At 40.4% G+C, this 22281-nt stretch overlaps 1 protein-coding gene across 1 annotated transcript; it reads right to left on the bottom strand.

The window, feature by feature from the left end:
- Window positions 1-4341: 4341 nt before the first annotated feature.
- On the bottom strand, window positions 4342-21544 carry CTSO (cathepsin O). Its single transcript, XM_045464728.1, has 8 exons — window positions 21316-21544; window positions 18627-18735; window positions 17896-18035; window positions 15288-15455; window positions 13690-13811; window positions 7364-7527; window positions 6433-6525; window positions 4342-4387 (listed from the first exon to the last, which is right to left on the bottom strand). Exons 1-8 carry the CDS (start codon window positions 21439-21441, stop codon window positions 4353-4355), a joined length of 957 nt encoding a protein of 318 aa, XP_045320684.1. The 5' UTR covers window positions 21442-21544; the 3' UTR covers window positions 4342-4352.
- Window positions 21545-22281: the final 737 nt, after the last annotated feature.

Below are 22281 nucleotides of genomic sequence, written 5' to 3'. Positions count from 1 at the left end.
TTGGCTTTATTCTTCCCTGTTGTAGGCCAGCTCCTTCCTCGGGCGAGGTTCCTGCTTCCAGCACCTCTAGACCAGAAAGGCAAAGGTGCTTTTCCCAGTTCCAGTGCTCATGGTCTGGGAGGTATAGTCAACACAGGATTGAAGTGGACATGAGTGATAGTTCCCTGAACTTTCCAGAAGAAGGGAGGAGAAAATAGACTAAACAGTGATTCAGTTCACTTCTAGTAAGTATTAGACCAAGAGTTTAGATCAGATAGGAGCTTTATTCTTTTTCTATATTGGCCCGGATATTGGCAATACTTAGTTAAATTTCTTTTATGAAGGGAGTGCAAAATATTATCAAAGGAATTTAAATGCCTATCAGCCTTGACCTAGGGTGGTTATCTATAAGCAAGCCGCAAATTCTTGATGAAATTGAACTTTTCTTTGGTCTCAGTTACAAGTTTTTTCTTATAAGGATCACGTCTAGTTTGCCTCTGGACAATTACATAGAATTGCTTTTACTTACAAGGCCCTAGCATGTTTGTGTGTGTGTGCGTGTATGTGTGTATGTGTGTGTGTGTACATGTGCACTTGTACCTAGTACCTGATTGTGGCTAAGCTGAAAATTATAGAGACAAGTAAAATGGTGGCTAAAAGCAATGGCTTGGGAGCTTGGGAGCAAATTCCGGCACTGCCATTTATTAACTATCTGCTCTGGTACAAATTCCAGTTTAAGCCCCAGTTGACTATCCATACGACAGAGATAGAAATACTTACCTCAATTTTTGCTTTTCTCATGCAGTAATGAAAAAAAAAATACATTAACAGACGCTCTGTCACCAAGATGCCTTGGAATCTTAGAATGAATGCTATTTGTAAAGGTTTATTCTTTTAACAGACTAAATGATTTGACTTAGCTCTTTTTATTTTTACTTCTTGGTGTGATTAGACTATAGAGTTGTAAGAGTCTTTTTTTTTTTTTTTCCAATGGATATATTAGTAATTCTTAATGTAAAGTCAAAACAATTTATAATGCCAGTTTCTACCTGGGCTCCCATTCAAACTTGTTTCTAGTGTTAATGATAAGGATCCACTTCAAATTAAAATTTTTAAAGGGGATGCAGAGTTTGTATAAAGTTGTGTAATTTAGTATTCACTTTGAGATCTTTAGTATTTCCCTTTGTGAAATCACACCCAGGAACATCTCGATGATTTTCATTGTGACTCCCAATTATTATGTGAAAATTTCATTGCTTTTCTTTTAGTCTCACTGGGTGAACTTCAAGTAGCTAGTTAGGGCTGGAGCATGGCATAGGTCCATGTAAAACAGCAGAGACTGAGGTGAAGAAGGTAGAAAAGGGGCTTCTTTGTAAAAAGTATTTAAAAGAGTTGGCATGTTATCTTTTTTTTTTTTTTTTTAACGTTTGAGACAGAGAGAGACAGAACATGAACGGGGGAGGGGCAGAGAGAGAGGGAGACACAGAATCTGAAACAGGCTCCAGGCTCTGAGCTGTCAGCACAGAGCCTGACGCGGGGCTCGAACTCACGGACCGCGAGATCATGACCTGAGCCAAAGTCGGATGCTTAACCGACTGAGCCACCCAGGTGCCCCAAGAGTTGGCATGTTATCTTTTAGGCATTACAGAGCTCCCCGACTGTTTAAAGCAGGGGAATAACACGATAATGATGTCTCACAGAAATGCAAATCCAGGGAACACACGGGAAATCGATGGTAATAACATCCATCAGAATCACCTGGAGCACTAATTAAAACAAAGTGTTTCATAAGTCCTCAAGCGGCTTCTGGTCTGGGGACTATACTTTGAGAACCTATGTATTAAGGGACATGGGGTCTGGTAAGTAGACTACTGACTAGTGGAGATAAGACATTTCTAAAGAACATGCATCTAGGAAAGGATGGTAGAAATGGAGAGGAGGTAGGTGGTTAAGCGATGGGTTACTAAAGTGTAGCTGACCTGATTAAGTATCTAAAATTTCCCTCACTATGTTTGATTGGGTGATTACATAATGTTGATGATGTTAACCAAATAGAGACTCTAGGAGGTGCAGACATATTTTTGTTTCATTTCGTTGTGTTTTGTTTTGTTTGTTCTTTGAAGGAGGGAAAGGGGAATAATTTTGGACACATTGAGGTTAAGGTGTCTACGGAGAAAACCAAAAAATTGAATATATAGGTTTGGAGCCGAGAAAACATGTGAATGTAAAGCACATCAACACTGTGTTCACAAAATGTAGGCCTTACGCTTATCAAAAGAGTCTTTTTCACCTGAAGTCAAATATAGGTTGTTTTATTATAAATGCCATCAAAATCCAGAACAGCTGAGAGGTATTATTCATTTTATAATTAAAAATCATTTAATATTTGAAAAAAGATGATCAGAAGAGCACTTATACAGAAGTCAGTAAATAAATACAAGCTAGACGAACCAGGACATGGTTCCTTTCTGACCTACTTGGCTAATGAAAATGTTAATCAGAATTATCAATATTTTTCCTCCTGGAACGTTTCTAAACCTGGGTCAACACATATTATTTTGAGATTGCTTCTGGTTTGGTGTAAAACAAAGAAATACAGTGTTTTGTTTTGCTTTTTTCTTTTTCTAAGAAAGGGGATGGATAAATAAAGATCAAAAGTAAGAGGAAAATGAGGCGTCATTTTTTTTAACGCTTATTTATTTCGAAAGAGAGAGAGAGAGAGAGCACATGTGAGCAGGGTAGGCACAGAGACAGAGGGGAAGAAAGGAAGGACCCCAAGCAGGCTCCTCATTGTCAGCACAGGCCCAGATGTGGGGCTCAAACTCACGAACTGCAAGATTGCGATCTTAGCCGAAATCAATCGGATGCTTAACCGACTGAGCCACCCAGGCACCCCTTCAATTTTTTTAGAGGTTGCTGTTACGTCTAATATTCTGTTTTTGTTAAGGTATTCCACCTTAGAAAGCAACCGTAAATTTCAGAAAAGTTTGCATATGCAATATTGGATATGATTTTCTTATATTAATCCATTTAATACTATGTATTGTGCTTCTGTTCAATGAGTAGATCAGCTCTTATGCCCTGAGGCTCTTACACTCCCACACACCCACACATAATGACTTTTGTAAGAGAGAACACCAGCATCAAGAACCAGGAACCAGGAGGAAGGCAGAGATGCACAAAAATGTGGTTCTAATGGGAACCTGGAAAAAATAAGCAGAAGAGTGGGAAACCAGAGAGCCTGGGAAATTCAGTTTGGCTGAGACCTCAGACTGATGGGATTAGGCTTTGAAAGGGGTGGTGCCTAGGAATGGTGGGAGGAACCGAAAGGTGAGATCCTGGTTTGATAAAGGCTTAGAAACAAATGGAGCCAAATAAAAGGTTTATAAAATAGTAAAAATAGGAGGCTTCTTTAGTCAGGGAAGTCAAGCCACTAGGAAAATTTAGGAGTGGCACAGTAAAGAGTAAGAGAAAGAGAGTGGGAAAATGCATTGCTCCTCAACACAGGGAGAACAAACTAAGAAAAAAGACCTATTGGAATCCTATTGACAAAGTTTCCTAACAATAGTAGCTCAGACAATGCTACTTGAGTTTTTCCTACCATATAGCTGCCATATCGGTCCTTCAATTTCAATCTATTTCTCTTAAAAAGTGCCTTTCTCCTTTTGCTTCTTTCTACATGACCTTTCTACAGTTCAAGGGGTATGCCCCTTTTGTGGAGGTAAAGCAATTGGCATTTCAAAATCCTTAAGAAATTCCATCTCGGTGGGCTGTGAATTGTGAGAAGCACACCCCGTTTTAGGCTGGCTTTCTTCTATATAAGTGTAAGCTAAGGCTAGTGATTATATTCTACAAAGGAAAAGCAATTCCTATCCCTTCTTTAAGAATTTTTTTTTTTTTAATTTTTTTTTTTTCAACGTTTATTTATTTTTGGGACAGAGAGAGACAGAGCATGAACGGGGGAGGGGCAGAGAGAGAGGGAGACACAGAATCGGAAACAGGCTCCAGGCTCTGAGCCATCAGCCCAGAGCCCGACGCGGGGCTCGAACTCACGGACCGCGAGATCGTGACCTGGCTGAAGTCGGACGCTTAACCGACTGCGCCACCCAGGCGCCCCTCCTATCCCTTCTTTAATCTTACTAGAAGTATATCATTAAAACAAGCAAACAAAAACAATAATCAAACCAGGTAAGTGTCTTCAAATTGAAGAAATTCTTAACTTGACCTTCATCCTAAAGTAGGCAACTCTTCCACAGATTACTTCCAGGCCACTGAGCTGATGGCCTACAGGCAAATAACACTGAGAATGAACTCTATGCTCCATTCCATTATGAACCTTCATTTCGTAGTTGTCCCTTGATCTGCCCAACAAATCACACAAATACAGCAGAAACAGAATCTGCAATACCTAGAAAAAAAGAAATCATCAGTGCTAGTCTATTTCCTCCAAAAAATAATGCAATGATTATAGCTGTTAGGATAAATATGGCAACTTCAAAAGAAGATATTAGAAGACATGACTAATATTTTTGTTTCAAGAAACTACAAAAACCCCCCAAAGACTTATTACCTGAATAGATGAATATATCTGAAATCTTTATTGCACTCATATATATTGCTTACAGGTAATACAATTATTTATAGGACTGTTTTAAATACAATTTGAAAATTCAAACTTGGAACTTGCACAAAATTTAAATAAATCACAAATGTGCTATGCTTTCTTGGCACACAAGACCATACATCTCAATATCATGGCGAAAGCAATAAACAGTCCATTTGAAGACTGGATTTCAGTGTAATTAGCTATGTATTTAAAATCTCTTGGGGCCATGGGATGCTGTCTGTGTCATAACATCATTCATAAGAGGAATGTGATCATCACCAGGTATGGAACTTTCAGGAAATACTCATTTTCAGGAAGGATTTGGATCCCTACATAATTACTAACCAGGCAAGCTTTGGAAAATCAAATTGGAAAACAGGTAGACAGGAGAAATTATTTGAACTCACCCTCAGTAGATGGGGGATGAAGAAGAGGTGTGTGTGGGGGGAGGGATACAGAGTCATAATGAGGCAATTATGAACCAATGTTGAATCATGTTCTTGCAACTCTCCTGCCAGAGCTCTGAAGCAGCCTAGATCCAAGCACCACCGCTTTGACAGAGATCATTTATGTTTAGCAGCAGAAGTTCAATGAATGGCAGCAGTAATTTACCTGCAAGTTCCAAAAATGTGAAAGCCCCTGACGATGCTAAAAAGTGGAGGCCTGATTGGGTCACTAGTGCTCTGGCTGGAAGATTTCTGTGAGGATCACTCTCCTTCATAGATTGAATCAAAATATAAACTGTCAAACTTTTCTGTACTCTCTTTTCTCAGTCTATCTGGAGGGTTCTACAACTTTTAAAAACCTGTATGCATGTTAGGAATCATTGTAATGAGAAATTAAATGATCACTTTCGTATGTAATATAGTTTGGCTCAAACTTGATTCATAACTATGCTGATTTTCTAGATCAAAAACCTTAGAATATAGGTTTAAATATAGGTTTTTAGAATACGACATAAAATACTAAACTAGCTGTTTTAATTTTGCTTGTAGTTAATTACCAAAAAAAAATTTTTATTCAGTAAGATAAGTATATTTGGTATTTGCTTTAGCCTCTCAATCCCAGTTCTTGTTTTGCTTGAATCTATAGGTGTGACAAGGGACATATTAAATCAGAGACCATCCTAATGCTCATATTTTCATGCATTTTGATACAAAGAAAAAGTGATTCTTGATAATCCTTGAGCGAATATGATAATGCACAAATTGAGGAAAATTCATACAGTTATATAAAATAAATTAGAACTAGGTGATGTTTTTGGAGAATTTTGGACTCCTAAGTTGATTATTTATATGGTGTTTGAAGTTAACTTCAGTAAATTATTACACCATTTTATCATATTTTGCTCATTATGTTTGTTTTCAGGGAATTCTCTACTCCTTTTCAAAATATGAACATATGCAATAGTGTCTCTTTTAAGAACTCTATTTAATTAGGTTAATTAATAAATTTATTTTTGAGAGAGAGCAAGCAATGGGTGTGCATGCGCATGAACAGGGGAGGGGCAGAGGGAGGGGCAGAGGGAGGGAGGGAGAGAGAGAGAGAGAGAGAGAGAGAGAGAGAGAGAGAGAATCTTAAGCAGGCTCCAGGCCCAGCAAGGAGCCCCACATGGGGCTCGATCTCATGACCACGAGATCATGACCTGAGCTGAAATTGAGTCAGATGCTTAACTGACTGAGCCACCCAGGTGCCCCAACACTATTTTATTTGTAACAGTTGGCTAAAGAATGAAAATTATTACTATAAAAGTATACTATGGACTGGACAGATATATAATTTTAATATAGTCAAAGTATCTTCCTGTGCATTTAGCCTGAAGTTTTAAACATCAATTCATGACTCACCACAAATATTGCCTCCCATTTTAACATGGGCATAGCCATCTACTCCCCATGAACTTCCCCATGAGTTCCGCACAATCCAATATGGAGTATTTCCTACAAGATATAAAATGGCAACAAGTTCTGAAAAACTCAGATTTTTTTGTGAATGCATGTTTATTTAAAGGCTAGTTCTGGATAAGTATAGTAGCTCTGAGCAACAGATTAAAAATGTAATGTTATGCTAATATATACTAGCCAAGTAAAGAGGAGCTGTAGTTAGTGTCACACTCGAATAATGGAAAAATACACGCTTGAATTTGGATAGCATGAAATGAAAACATACATGCAATTCCAGGGAATTAGGAAAAGGGGGGCGGGGGGGGAAGAACTGTTAGATATGTATGATAAAATAATAAGCAGGTCTTTTTTCCCAACAAGTATTGTAAACATTCCAGGTGGAGAATGCACATTATTTAAATCAAGAATTATCATCGTTTTAACAAGGTATTAATTGATCGGGGGGGGGGGGGGGGACATGACAGGGCATTTGCACCTGGAAGTCTACTGAAAAGCTGTAAAGGTCTTAGGAGGACTTAGACATAGAACGACCAAATTTCAGCTTGGTTGATTGAATGACTGATTGACTTTTAAATGTTTTTATTTATTTTTGAGAGAGAGAGAGAGAGAGAGATAGAGTACTAGTGAGGGGTGGGCAGAGAGAGAGGGAGACACAGAATCCAAAGCAGGTTCCAGGCTCTGAGCTGTCAGCACAGAGCCCGATGCGGGGCTCAAACCCACAAACCGTGATATCATGACTTGAGCTGAAGTCGGATGCTTAACCGACTGAGCCATCCAGGCGCCCCGAAATTTCAGCATTTTGAAAATAATGGCGATCATTTGTTAATCAGAGTTCAGGCTGGAAAGTAACCAATCAAGTCTGTTCAGCACTTACCTATTTTATCAAACCCGGTTATGAGAACTGCGTGATTTGCTTCTCCACTAGAGCAATGGTGCTGTATTATGCCTCCTAAATAGTCTTGCCAGCTCACTGCATCTACTACCACGACCAATGGGCCAAAGGTGACAAGTGCTTTCGCCATTTCATCTTCTTGGTCACTACCAAAAGAGGAAATATACAGTCAAGGAGGTGAGAGAGAGAACACAAGCAGGGAGGAGCAGAAAGAGAGGGAGACTGAGAATCTCAAGCAGGCTCCATACCATCAGCCCAGAGCCCCATGCAGGGTTTGAATCCACAAACCGTGAGATCATGACCTGAGCCGAAATCAAGAGTCGGACACTTAACCGACTGAGCCACCCAGGCGCCCTAAGGAGGTTAGTTTTTGAGGTAAAGATATTTTATAATCTATTTAATCTGTGCATGGTTAGGAGATTTGGTTGCAATTACAGAAGATGTAAAGAACGGAAACTAGAAGAAGTCTGGGAGATCGACAGCCCAGGACTGCTATGAGGCTCCAAGATATTGGAAGCCAGGATCTTTCTAGATTCTTGTTCTGCCATGTGAGGTTCCCATTGCCAAGGTCAATTCGTGGTCCAAGGTGGCTGCTGGAGCTCTAGCCATTTAACACATCTTTTAAACAGCAAAAAGGAGAAAGAAGGGCTACATTCCTGTCAAAAAGACTTCCGAAAAGTAACGTGCACATTGTGCATATGCCTATATGTATATGTATAGGCTAGTACTCAGTTACGGGTTAACTAAGTTTAGCTTCAGGGAAGATGGGAAGTGGAGTTTTGTAGCTAGCTAGAGCATCTAGTTCTAAGGGGATTCTTCTAATAAGGAAAGTGAGAAGACTGAATGCACGGAGACATATCTCCGCCACACCATGTGAGAATCAAGAAACTGACCAACTTCTGTTAACGGAATGCCAAATGCAGAAATCATAGGGGAGGGTTATCTCAAAGTGGCGACTGTCATTATGCAACAGAAGAGATGCCAAGGTGCCAGGAGAACCAGTACTAGATTGCAAAGACTGCGAAAGACATAGTTATTGCTCTCACACATGGACGTGTACTGATAAAGCCTAATGTTACACAACACTCAGCCGTCATCAATCTTGGAAGTATGTGATTAAACCATTGTTTACACTTTTAAAGGTCAGCTTTGTGTGTGGACACTGAAACCAAGTCACTCATATTTCAAGCCATTTAGATAGCATTTGGGAGTGTATTGCTACAGCAAGTTATGGTTGGATTTGTAGCTTGAAAGAGTAAATAATCCATCGTCATATCCAGCCGGAGATCAGTTTCTATCAAGGGCATATTTTGTCCACAGGTGGGGAAAAAATCGAGTGCATAAGCGAATTTATTGAGACAGAAACTACACATTCATTCTAAACATTTATCCATATTACCTGTTAACACGAAGATCTTTTTCTTGGAGATCTATAAGCAGTCAATCCTAATTTTTGCTACCGTAATAATAACTTGTATTCATTAATATTAGCTTGGGACAGGTAGGGTATCATCCGGGAAGTTCCACATAGCTAGGTTCAAATTCCAGCTACAGACTGGAGTCATTTCAGTCACACTGGAGTCCAGTGACTCCAGCAGGTGACTGAAGTCATCTACGTCGCAAATCAGTATAAGGATAAAATTGTAGGTATACATTTTATAGCATGCCTACACATAAATTATACTCTACATTTAAAATAAATATTGCTTCCTTTTCTTATTTCTAAGTTATCTAATAAACCAATTTTGCTCAGCATAGATTGTAGTGTATAATGTGTATTTTATTGTATTCAAATTTTTGAATATTTTATAGTAAAAATTTTGACTATTTTGCTATCCAAATATGACAAATAGGATTATCTCTGTAAAACAGTGATACAGCTGTCTCTACCTTTTGAAGAAAACAAAAGCTATACCGTAAATATATGACATCAAAGATCCAGTGTCAAGGACAGCATGATGGAAAGAGAAACATCAAGAAGAAGAAATAGTTTTTAGAATGCAAAGGGTAATTAACATTGTACGATCAAAAACCAATTGAGTAATAGTCTCTGCTTGGAGGCAGCACTAAAGAAAAGATATCAAAGATGTTGGAAAATACGAAATAGGAAGACATGCCAGTCAAGACCAGCAGGCAAAAGTTCCGTTTAGCCCCAGAACCGACTAGCATTGTTACCATCTGTGTTTCAGAAAGACGTTGGCTTTTATCAAGTCAAAATATACTCCAAACAGCATCTTTTTTCCATTATTAGCCCAATATAGAATTTCAATTGACCGTGAACCCAGGGATAGGGGTGTCGAACCTCCACATAGTCGAAAGTCCACATACAGCTTTTGACTCCCCAAAACCTTAATAGTCTACTGTTGACTGGAAGACTTGCTGATAACATAAGCAGTGGATTAACCCATTTTTTTGTACATTTTTATGTACTCAATTACTGTATTCCTGCAATAAAGTTAGGGAAAAAAGTTTTCGTAAAATCATAAGGAAAAGAAAATACAGTACCATATTGTATTTACTGGAAAAAACCCCACATATTAGTGGAACATGCAGTTCAAGCCTGTGTTGTTTGAGGGTCAAGTGTACTATCAAAATATACGCTGCTGATAATGGACACGTTATCCAATCTTTTCCCATATGCTTACTATTCACTTTATGGATCAGTAAGATACAAATCCTACAATCTGTAAAAGAATTCTCAAGTTTACTGTCATCAAGATTTAGTGACTAAGGCAGGTCTTTTCTGTTCTAGACTCTACATGAGTATGTAGATTTCCATTTTCTCATTCCTAGAATTCAGTGTGTTAATACTGTGCCCTAGTTTTTCAGTCCATTGTTAATATGGGGTTCCTTCTCTTTTTCTTTTTTTTTTTTTTTAATGTTTTTATTTATTTTTGAGACAGAGAGAGACAGAGCATGAACGGGGGAGGGTCAGAGAGAGAGGGAGACACAGAATCTGAAGCAGGCTCCAGGCTCTGAGCCATCAGCCCAGAGCCCGACGCGGGGCTCGAACTAATGGACCGCGAGATCGTGACCTGGCTGAAGTCGGACGCTTAACCGACTGCGCCACCCAGGCGCCCCTCTTTTTCTTGACATAGTCACTCTCATATTTATTTTGAGTTCTGAAAGGTCTTTCGTGGGGCCTGATAAACAAAAATGCATGAAGAAGCCTGGATATAAATGGTAATTTTCCTTTGCGACTAGACTATGTTCTTACGATTCAGTGAGGTTTTGCTTGTTTGGTTGGTTGCTGGTTGGCTTAGTTTTAGATCTTTTCAGGCTCTGCATGAGATTTTTTGGAGTTTTTGGCCGATAGCTGTGTGTGGGCTCACACTGTCTGAAACTACTGAAAAATTAAAGAGCTCATGACCTGAGAAATAGAGGGAGGGAAAAAGTATGAGTTTCAGAACTCGACAAATATGAATTCTAATGTGGCCCTATAGTTAGTTCACGAGCTCTGTGACCCTCCCTGAGTCTCAGAAACCTCAATGGAAGTGACGGTATTTAAGTGTTAGGGGCCTAGTCGAGTGCCTGGTTACAGCGTTGCTGTGGAAAATCTTCCCAAGTCCTCTGGCCCTTGCCACTGCGGTGGTGGTGCTGGTGTTGGAGTCGGTAACAGGGGCACAATCAGCCTGGCTTCAAACATGGGGCCCGCTGTAGTTTTTTGCCTGAGGCTCTTCTCTTAAAGAGCCAGGAAATCCAGCTCGCCCCCCCACCTCTACCCTGGCAGCACCCTCAACTGACACGGAATGCAGTGATCATCAATTTGGATGGGATAACATTGAAATGCATAGTTTACCTTGGCCCCAATAGCTCCCCGGTAGGACCAGTACCCTTAGTTCTATTTTGCTTAATACAAAAACCCTTCCTTTCCTGTTCTGTCTCATTTCTCCATTTCCCTTCCAGAGTTTCTCGGGATTACTGCTGGAACATGATGTTGCTTGCTGAATCCGTTCCTGCCTTAGACTTTCATATCTCTAGTGACAGTTAATTCCATCCTTTCAGCTGTTCAGGCCAAAAAGCCTGTTCTCCTCCTTGACTCTCTCCTCTCTCATTCTTTACATAAAAATCCCTCAATATTCTCTGGGGGGCTTTACTTTCTATGAGGAGTATTAACCTATTATGTCTCATATCTAAGACCATTCTTCTAACGCTGCTCCGAGATTATGACTAGGTAACCTTTTCTTTCTTTCTTTTTCTTTCTTTCTTTCTTTTTCTTTCTTTCTTTCTTTCTTTCTTTCTTTCTTTCTTTCTTTCTCTTTCTTTCTTTCTCTTTCTTTCTTTCTTTCTTTCTTTCTTTCTTTCTTTCTTTCTTTCTTTCTTTCTTTCTTTCCAGATTACCTTATCTCCTAGTAGTCTTGTCCATCTTCTCTCCATTACAGTCCCAGTGGGCATCATTGTTCTTTAAATATGCCAAAGATGTTTCTGTCTCAGGGCCTTCACCCTTACAGCTCCTGCTGGGAACAGTATTTCCCTAGATGTCTACATGGCTATATTCCCATGCTTCTCCAGGTCTTTGCTCAAATGACATCTTTTCAAAAAGCTCCGTCCTGGCCCGTATACTCCCCTTCCTTCAACCTGATGTTTCCTCTTCCTCCCACCATTGTACTTAGTTTTTTTTTTTTAGAAATGATTACACCTAACATGCTGTACATATTTTTGTTTTCCTTATTGCCTGTCTCTATCACTAAAATACAATCAGTTTTTTGTCTGTTTTGTTCACTGCTGAGCCCCCAGAACCTGAAACAAAGTTCAGTAAGTATTTGAGAAGGAATGAGTAAATCAAAGAGAGATCTTCTTGGGGGAGTCTAACACAATTAGCTTAGCACTGTATTATCAGAATGTTTATATTCAGTGTAAACATAGAGATTCTTTTTAGTGGGACCTCTGTTCTTCTTAGCCAAAGAATTACATGGATCATACTTCAGGTCCAATGCCAGTGACTTACATTCTCTCTCTCTCTCTCTCTAATTCAAGCTAATGCCTATTCTTCTCTGGTTTCTTCCTAATTTTTTTTTTTTTTTCACTTTGCTACTCATGATGGGGCATTCCCTGAAATTTTTAAGTGACATTTTGAAAATCGAGTTCTTTCTCGTGCACACGCCTTCCTTTTACTCCCAAGGAACTGGTAGCTGATAGAAGCACACTTTCTCATTTCTGAAAGCGCATTTCCTTCAAAAAGATGTGGAATGATGCACTCAATGACTTTGCACATTTAGTGATTGATTCTGAGGAGCCTCCTTCTGTGGGATCGCAGTTCTCTGGTGTTTGGTTCCTAGGGTCACCCCGAGAGTCCTTGCTGTGGACAGGAGCTGTGCCGGCAATGTGCCAGCCCTCTGGTACATTCGTGCTTATTCAGAGGGGTTCCATTTTCTTCAATGATCTAATTTCACCCTTGATTTCCTTCAGATCTCATGGGTTGGCACCATCTGGATCAAGAGACTCTTTTATATTCAGTATCAGTATGTTTTAGGGTAGTCTGCCACCTCAGCTGAATATAATTTACTTTCTGCTTTCTCTGTTTCAAAAGACTGTGTGAAGTTTCCTCTACATTTTTTTAAACGCAAAAAGGAGTTGTTTGTGTCTTCCTTTGTCCTATTATCCCTGAACACCTATCTTGCACTGTATTGAATGGTCACAATGGTTTTCTAGCTGGCTTTCAGGTTTTCATGCATTTTTAAAGCCCTTTTTAACGACTGTTTCCCTCTGAACCTACCCAAAGTCATCTTGCCCTTCAACTTCCAACACTTCCAAGGCCCTTCCTCGGCCTATCTTTATCCACCCCTGTGCTTCCCTCGTGCTTATAGCGTGTGCCGCATAATCTACCTCCAGTAATATACTCCTACTTGCTTCTAAGTTTCAGTTTATGCTTTTCTTAAAGTTAATGCTTTAAAAAATCCAAGGGTGTTCAAAAAATGCTTCTTGGTTATGTAGATTGCTTGCTATTAGCTGGAGAGTAACACAAAGCAATTTTGGATGGATTCAACAGTAAGGTTGAAATATACTAATGGCAATTATGACAACTCAATTTGTTAAGAGGAAGGTGGTCAGAATAAATTACACCTTAAGCTGGATTTAAATGTGTTAATTCTATTCTAATGACAAATGGAAAAATAAGCTGATCATGCATAAGGAACAACATCCATTGGTTGTTGTAACAACCATAGCACTCCATTGGTCTCTCTAGGAAAAAGCAGGTCTTAAAATAAGTAGGCACTTATGCCTTCAATCAAGTTATTAATTCTGAATAGCCAACGGATCAGAAATTAAGAAATAGAGGGAAAGACACACTAGGATAAGACAATTACCTGAAGTCATATGCAGAATAACCTTTGATTGAAAATCCAGAATGTGAATCAGAAAAGTAACGGCACAGGCCATTTTGCGCTTTGAATGGGTACTCTGAATCTCTCACCAGTTTTACATGCGTCTAAGAGAAAACAAACATCCAGAATGTTCTTTATTTAAAATGCAATTGTTTTAGAAATCAAATGGAACTTACTGCAATGTGTCAAAATAAGATTCAACTTGGCCACACCCTCATCACGCGGATATTCCTTACGTTATTAAGACTTTAGATTAAATCTTTAGGTGTTTGGTAGGGACATACTAAGTAATTAAACTCAATTATCTTTCTCTCTTACTATTGTTTCCCTATATCTTCCTTCCTTAGAACCTTCTTCCACTGGATAATGAAGTCTTATCCTTTTTCTCCTGAGGTTAAAATAAGGTGAGCCGTTTTCCTTCCAAAGCCATAAGTTCTTTTTTTTTTTTTTTAATTTTTTTTCAACGTTTATTTATTTTTGGGACAGAGAGACACAGCATGAACGGGGGAGGGGCAGAGAGAGAGGGAGACACAGAATCAGAAACAGGCTCCAGGCTCTGAGCCATCAGCCCAGAGCCCGACGCGGGGCTCGAACTCACGGACCGCGAGATCGTGACCTGGCTGAAGTCGGACGCTTAACCGACTGCGCCACCCAGGCGCCCCTCAAAGCCATAAGTTCTGTCAGCAAGTCTCTGAGACTCACTCAGCACAGTGTTTTATGCACAGGCAATGGTCAGGTCAAGCATTCTTTCTATCCACATCTTTGTGCCATTCGACTGGCATATGTCATTTATTTTTTAGTTGTCGAGACGCAATCTTACTTTCCTGATTCTGCGTTACAGAAGCCAGGGACCACACCATTCTTGGTTGCCCCTGATGTGTACCGAGCAGCTTCTGGTATGCAGTGACTCAAAATACAGAAAATGAACAAGGAAAGGATATTCAAATTTGGGAAGTTCCAGCTTGACCACTTTTACAAAACATAGCAACAGCCTCACTGTCTGGCTTCATGCAGTGGATACTGGATACAGGACAATGTCAGAGAGTGTCCTAAGAACACCGAGAGACACTGTGGCATATGGGATAAAGCCCTTCAGTGGAAACAGAAGACTTAAGACACAGTCCTGGCTCAGCTGCTAATTTGGCAACATGATCTCACCTCTCAGGGCTCATTTCTTCATCCACGTAAAGAGTTCCTACATTTGCTGATTTCTAACATCCCTTATAATCTCAGTATTCAAAAATTCTATGGAAATCAATAATCGTGTGTTCTCATCCTTCTGGGACATGATGCGGATGTATCTATGTAAAAGAGCACTGACCTATTAAGAAGTGCTAAGAAATAAACATACATGTTTTTCTGAAAACAGATCTCAGGTAAGATTTTTCACGCTTTGATTTCTCAACAGCCGACTTGCCTGAAAGCAATTCATTTTGAAATCTGATTAATTCAAGCTTCGGTCGTTTAAATTTCTGAACTTAAAAACATTCTTTGGTATACAAGAGTAAACTGTTTCCATTCTAAATGCAGCGTAAGTAAACAAAAGCAGAAACGAAGAGTTCGAAAGGCCGAGAAATCACCTTATTCAGCCAGTTCAAAGCATTGAGAGTAGACCCTCCATTGCAGCCGTAATTATTATATGAACAATCAATGACCTGCTGAACACTTAGGTCTTCCAAAGGCTTCCCTTTTATCGCATATGCAGATTCCACGGCACCCACCACACTGAAGGCCCAGCAACCTCCACACTGTTTAAAAAGAGAGATAGCATAGTGTTTATCCTCAAATGATGTCCAAACCAAGTTTTCCAACATCTCTACATATCACAAGGTAACAAGTCAATTAACATGAGAAGACTCTGGGGGAGAGGGGGGGGGGCTGCAAAATACTGCCCATCCTGTAGATTTTCCAACTGCCAAAAGAAAGGAAAACCAAAATTCTCTTTCAAGCATCAAAATGTAATCATAAGAAAAGATAAATTGGTAGTATTGCTATTGCACAGTAGACAATGCAAGAAAAAAGCAAATTTTAGAAACTGAGAAAGCACTTGGACGAACTGATGGTCTTTTAAAAGACTAACCCTCGGGGCGCCTGGGTGGCGCAGTCGGTTAAGCGTCCGACTTCAGCCAGGTCACGATCTCGCGGTCCGTGAGTTCGAGCCCCGCATCGGGCTCTGGGCTGATGGCTCAGAGCCTGGAGCCTGTTTCCGATTCTGTGTCTCCCTCTCTCTCTGCCCCTCCCCCGTTCATGCTGTGTCTCTCTCTGTCCCAAAAATAAATAAACGTTGAAAAAAAAATTAAAAAAAAAAAAAAAAAGACTAACCAGTGCACTGAACGGGACTTCTGCTTTTAGGAAGTGTACCAACTTCCTTCTTGTTTCTCCCCGGACACTCTGCTGCTATGACATCCACCATCTCCAATGAGGTGACATGGGGTGAGGATATGTCATATACGTTGTACTTATGACTTGATGGACATGGGAACTGAATGATTTACTTTTTTAGGCTGTCAAGGAGCCAGCATGGGCATATCACGTATGCCCATAAAATGTCATAATGATAAAAACCCATACTGGTCATTCCTTACTCAAATATTGCCTGACACTCTTCCTGATTCTGGATCTATTAACTGGATCTTATTGAACAAACTGGAACAAAAGAATAAAAGTGTTGGTCCTGAAAAAAAGGGGAAAGATGGAGGAAATGAAATCAAGGATCATGCACAAGGAAGAAGGACCCATAGAAAAGGCACAGGTAAGAGTAAGATTTGAAATTGGGCACTGCTGCCATAATCATAGGACATGGGCTGCACAGGTGGGCAAAGAAAGGAAGAAGAACAATTGGTCGTCTTTGTCGAGCAACTTTATTGCTTTAGGTGTCTTACTATATCTATATCTCCAGCGCCTATGGCATAGGAAAATATGCAGTGACAAACTCTACTTGTGGGTTTCCACACCTTGAGAAAAGCAAATACAGATTGCAGGGCACCATACCAAGAGCTAGCTTTAGTTTACCTTTCCATAGCTGCCCCAGGAGGGCAGTTTCTGTTCAAAAATATCTCTCCAGTATATTTCTTTGTTTTCTTTTTTTTTAATTAGAAAAAAATATTTTAATGTTTGTTTTTGAGAGAGAGGGAGAGAGAGAGGGAGAAAGGGAGAGAGAGAGAGGGAGAGAGACAAAGCATGAGTGGGGAGGGTCAGAGAGAATGGGAGACACAGAATCCAAAGCAGGCTCCAGATTCTGAGCTGTCAACACAGAGCCCGACGTGGGGCTCAGACCCACAAACCATGAGATCATGACCTGAGCTGGATGCTTAATCGACGGAGCCACTCAGACACCTGTACAGTATATTACTTTGCTTAAATATTACTAATTCTGGGGTGCCTGGGTGGCTCAGTCGGCTGGGCGGCCAACTTCGTCCCAGGTTATGATCCCACACTTTGTGGGTTCAAGCCCCACATCGGGCTCTGTGCTGACAGCTCAGAGCCTGGAGCCTGCTTTGAATACTGTGCCTTCCTCTCTGCACCTCCCCCACTCTTCTCTCTCTCTCAAAAATAAGTAAACATTAAAAAAAAAAAGAAAGAAAGCACTCCCCTCTTCTGTTTAAGTTTAAAAAAAAAAAAGATTAATTCAATTGTATTCCTTTAATACAATACAGACACTTCCTGGAAGGATTCAGTTTCTGACTAATTAATACTTCACTCTGGATTCAATAATAAAGCAAGTAAATGATTTGGTGGTAGAATTTATAACAATGGATGTATAACCTGAGAAATAAAAAAGGATCACCCTAACTAGATAGTGACTGCTCTAAGACACTACACACCAGGAAGCTAAAAGACCTGGTGAGGTTTCCACTGCAGATAAACTGAGACTGTATCCCTGTGGTTAGGGGATCGACTTTCCCTGGTCAGCTGACATTGCCTATGCCAATGGTGGGGGTTCAGAGGGACAGGCTTATCTTCAAGTCAGGCTTTGGCCTCTGTCTCTCATTTCACCAGAGATTCTCCCTTAGTTGTCATTTCTGGATGACTGGAGATCATCTCTGTGATTTTACCCAGAGAAATGATGGCTTCTATCACAAGTTTGACTGAACTGGACCTCGAAGGTGACTTCCCACACTAAGAGTATTTAAAAAGAGAAAAGCAGCAGCAGCAACAACAACAACAACAACAACTCCTGAAACTCACGGTCTGCTGGTTTCTCACTTGTGTTACAACACGCTTGTCCCGCCAGTCGAATCTTAATGGTAAAGACACATTGGGTATGGATGTTTGCACTTCTGCTCGGTATCTGGGCAATCTGGAAGGTTTGCTTCTTAAGTAAATAGCTGAATTGAAACATGGGAGGAAAAGGCAGCCAACATTATATTATAGGGAGGCCCCCTGGGATTCTTTTTGCAGGAACTTTTCAAACAGAAACAGTAGCTTTCTGGTAGAACCTGCCATTTGAGATTTTCCTTTATGCTTTCTCATAACGTGAAATGCACTCACTGAAAGCTACCAAGATAGGAATTCCTACAATAGTACTAGGAGTTGCCACAGAAAATGACTTGTCTTTTAGAACTTGGTCAATAATAAAAATGAGTCTTCTTGACATCACTGGTTTTATCCTAACCCACAGAACTGTGGATGTCTTGAATAGAAATAGCACTAAAAAACTGCACAAAGGATGAAACATTGGCCCTTACAGCCACATGGAAACGTCTACAATTAAACATTTAGATCTTAGGCAATAATTACAAGAGAAGGACCATGAATTAATTTTTCTGTCCGCACCTGGCACGTGCTTGACGTTCAGTATGTAATAAATGTTAACTATGACTCACGTCACCAGATTCACAATTACACAATTCGTCAAAAATTACGGGAACAAATAAAAATCCGGAAACCAAACAACCAATGGCACAATCACACCATACCTTTAAACTCTTCAGGAAACAAATGAGAAAATTGATTTATTCCATAGACGGCACTGGAGTTTTCACCAGGGAATACAGAATTCAAGTATCGATGTCTATGAAGACTTTCCTAAAAGAAGAAAAAAGTTAATTTACATGACCTATGTTAACTTTGCAGAGCAATTTATGTGTAACTAAATTGGGCATATTTTTCAGGTATTAAAAGTCAAAGCTTGATTTCTTTCCTGAAGATCACAATGAAAGACTGCATAAGAGGCCCAGATCAGATTTATAGACATTTGTATGAAAACTACCATCTGATTTCAGGTACAGTTTTGAGGCCGGGAAAGGTATCTCTTATCCATTTATAATTCCTCTTCCCTAAGCATGTTAAAAGCACTAAATATGTTTGTTTAACACACTGGAAAAAATAAAATGAATTGCAAATAAACACTAGATGCTCGTGAAAATTATCACCAACTGAAACTCATTAGATTAATTAAATTTTGAATTTGGAAAGTGTGTCTTTATCTTTGTATTTCCCAGCACTAAGTAACAAAGCATGACAAAAGAGATAAGTAAATAATAAATAAATCTGATTCTTTTTGAGCTGTATAGAGATGTCTATCTCATTAAGGGTAACAAGTCTTTATGAAAAAGAGGCAATCCTGGAAATGTCCCAGGAAGATACATTGGCTTGTCGATCGGGAGGGAAAATGTGGCCATTATTTACAGATTCCTCGGCTCTGAATGTTGTAACTTATCTTAACCTATGAGAAAATGCTTCCATTTCCTAACGCTAACCAACCATGCAGGAGCAATAAAACTTCAGGGGACTACCATTTGATAAGTTTCCAACTCTAGCTCTTATGTATTTGTTTATGGATTTATGTGTTTATTGTGTGCCTGTGTCTTAAACCTATAAGCAAAATGAGGGCAAGAACTGCCTGTCTTACTCATCACCGCATTTCCTGCACTGAGCACTTGGCTGGCACACAATAGATGTTTAATTACTATTTGTTGTTGAATAAATACACAAAGGACATTTTGCATTCATGCTCTTAATAGCTTTAGGCTGTTTATTTTTAAGCAAATTATTACTGAAACTAATCGTAATCTTATTTTCTCCTTACTGAGCTGTCCTGGAAGGATTATTAATGAAATAATTAACGCCCAGCATGGAGCCCCATGAATCAGGATCTTGAGATCATGACCTGAGCTGAAATGGAGAGTAGGACGCCCAATGGACTGAACCTCCCAGGTGCCTCTGAGAAGAGTTGCATTTTGTAGACAATCGTCTCCTGGGTATGGCCTCTTGACAGGACCAACATGAATAACTATATAAGTAAATACATATCCTTATAAATTATATAAGTTAAAAAATATATTTATTACTCTGGCCTCCTTGTGCCTACAATCCTCCAAAATGATTTTCTTGAGGAGTAAGGCAGTGCGTTTATTTATTCAGCCAAGGAATGCCATTATCAGTATAGATGAGATGAACTACATTCTCCCTAAAGGGTGTGGGTCACCACAGTACACAACCAAGTTCAGGGCAGGGGTAGAATATAGGACAGGAAGTTTGTTCTCAAACAATTGTACCGGTGCTTCTGGTTTTAAAAGCTAGAATGTAACTCAAGAGCAATAAAACACATCTTCGTTTCGGCAAAACACAAGAATGGACAGAATCAGGCAAGGTTAGGGCTTCCTAAACAATGGAATTTTCTAGGGGAGCAAGGAGGAGCAGAAAAGAGTACAGCTATAGAATTCCAGGAGAAATCCCAACAGTATATCAGAAAAAAAAAAAAAAATATATGTATATATATATATATATATATAATTCCAAAAAGCCGTATTACTAAATTCGTACTTACTTTTATTTAGAACAAATCAATTTTCTTTTACAATGAAATGACATCTTTCATGATTAAAAAAATTGTTAAATGGTATCAGATACAGAGAACATACTGAGGCAAGTTCTAAATCCGAATCTCTTGATCTCAGTAAAAACCTATTTATATTCAGCTAATTCGGTCCATTCTAGAGTTTGAATGCTGGGGTAAAAATCTAAGCATTATTATGAAGACTTCCGAAAATAATGTGAAAAGGAAATTAAATGCTTCCTCCTTTTCAAAATCTATTTCCACCAAGTGAAGAAGAATTTTTAAGGTCGCTACACCAATTGAAGGAGGCCCCGTTCACGCAAATCATAAATGGGAAGGATTCTGTGACCTCTCTAAATGCAGGTTCTTTGTTTAGAACATTGTGTTACAGGAGGTCACCAGCGCCCCCCTGCGGAAGGAAAACTGACGGGTTTCTTCCGCCTTTAGCTGGTTCTTTTCACTGTAAAGGAACGGCTTTGGAAGGCAGTGAGGGCAGTCCAGGGGACTGCTAAAAGGGGTGCTTCTTCCAATCGAGAATACTTTGAACATATCCATTGATTTCTTTGGGCGTATCATATAAATCTACCGCGACGAATCTTCCCCGGAAAATCAAATCTTTTGGTCAGCCCAGGCAAGGGAGAGCTGGCACATGGGGAACGGAGGGAGAGGTTGACTTGCGAACTTGTCAGAAACCCCAAACCCATCACTGAGCTGCGGGCCGGATGACCACCAGGAGTGGCGGCTCTCACTGGTCCCCTGCCCCAGCCCCGACCCGGGACCTGAAGGGGCGACCAGGAAACAGACACAGGGCGGCGCGCGCTCGGTACCCGGAAGGCGGCTGCCTGTCGCTCGCGGCTCCGCGGCTCCGTCGCCGTGAAGGTGGCGCGGGGGTCCGCAGCGCGGCCGCAGCAGCAGAAGCAGCAGCAAAGCAGCCAGAGCGCCCGCAGCTCCATCCCCGCGCCCCGCTCCCGGAGGCATGCGGCCGCCAGCTCCCGCCGCCTGCTTTCTCTTTCGATTCCTCGGCTCCTCCCCCTCCCGGGTTTGCAGGGCGGGAGCGGCGGAGCGGGGCGCCGGGGGCTGGAGACGCCGACGCCGCTTTCGTCCCCATTGCTCTGTAGGTGGGAATCCGGTTAGCCGCAAACCGTTGCGGTGCTCGCTGGGTTTTTTTTTCGGAAGCGTTAGGCACTTGGCCACGTGCTTTCTGGTGTCGTCTCCCAGCCGTGACAGCAAAGCCTGAGTGTCCATGTGCCGTATGCGACAATGTGGACGACTGTGTCACCTTCGCTTCCGGAATGAAGTTCTTCATTTTTCTTCCTTTTATCTCAGACTGATTCAGGCAGTATTTGAAGTTAACTTGGTTTGATGCCTGTGATTCCTTCTACGAGGGTCTCTAACGTTCAGGACCTAATTCTAAAACGTTAGCGAATCTACACAAAGGCACTCATTCGTGGAGCAGATGTTTGTGAATACGTTAACAAAAATTTACAGTTGTGAAAATGCACAATTTCTTTATCTGGAGATTACGGCCATTTCAAAACTCTCAAGCCTGTTTCTCCATTTGCAAAGAAAGGTAGAGGTAGTACGCCTTTCTGCAGTTTGTGGTGAAATTTAAATATAGTAATCCCCCTAAAACATTTTGTAAGATGCCTTGCGTATTTTAATTGTTTGGTCTTAGCTATTTATTCTATGGTAAGGTAGCTTCCCCCCACCCCCACTTCTATTGTAATTGTTTTCCACTTTCTCAGCTTAGTTCCCAAAAGCCCATTCTTCATGCTTCTTATTTTTTTCAAGCC

This window comes from Leopardus geoffroyi, chromosome B1 (genome assembly GCF_018350155.1).
Source record: "Leopardus geoffroyi isolate Oge1 chromosome B1, O.geoffroyi_Oge1_pat1.0, whole genome shotgun sequence".
Taxonomy (NCBI): Eukaryota; Metazoa; Chordata; class Mammalia; order Carnivora; family Felidae; genus Leopardus; species Leopardus geoffroyi.
The sequence above is the reverse complement of the archived record's forward strand: the minus strand, read 5'-3'. Positions and strand labels throughout refer to the sequence as shown.

Bases quoted from the DNA above. Each gene is read 5' to 3' on its own strand.
- CTSO (XM_045464728.1), bottom strand. From the start codon at position 21,441: ATGGAGCTGCGGGCGCTCTGGCTGCTTTGCTGCTGCTTCTGCTGCTGC. The intron at 13,812-15,287 runs GTGATTTCTCGG...GTTTTCTCTTAG, and splicing joins CTTTGAACTGGCTGAATAAG to ACGCATGTAAAACTGGTGAG. The intron at 4,388-6,432 runs GTGAGTCATGAA...CTTTTTTTCTAG, and splicing joins AATGGGAGGCAATATTTGTG to GTATTGCAGATTCTGTTTCT.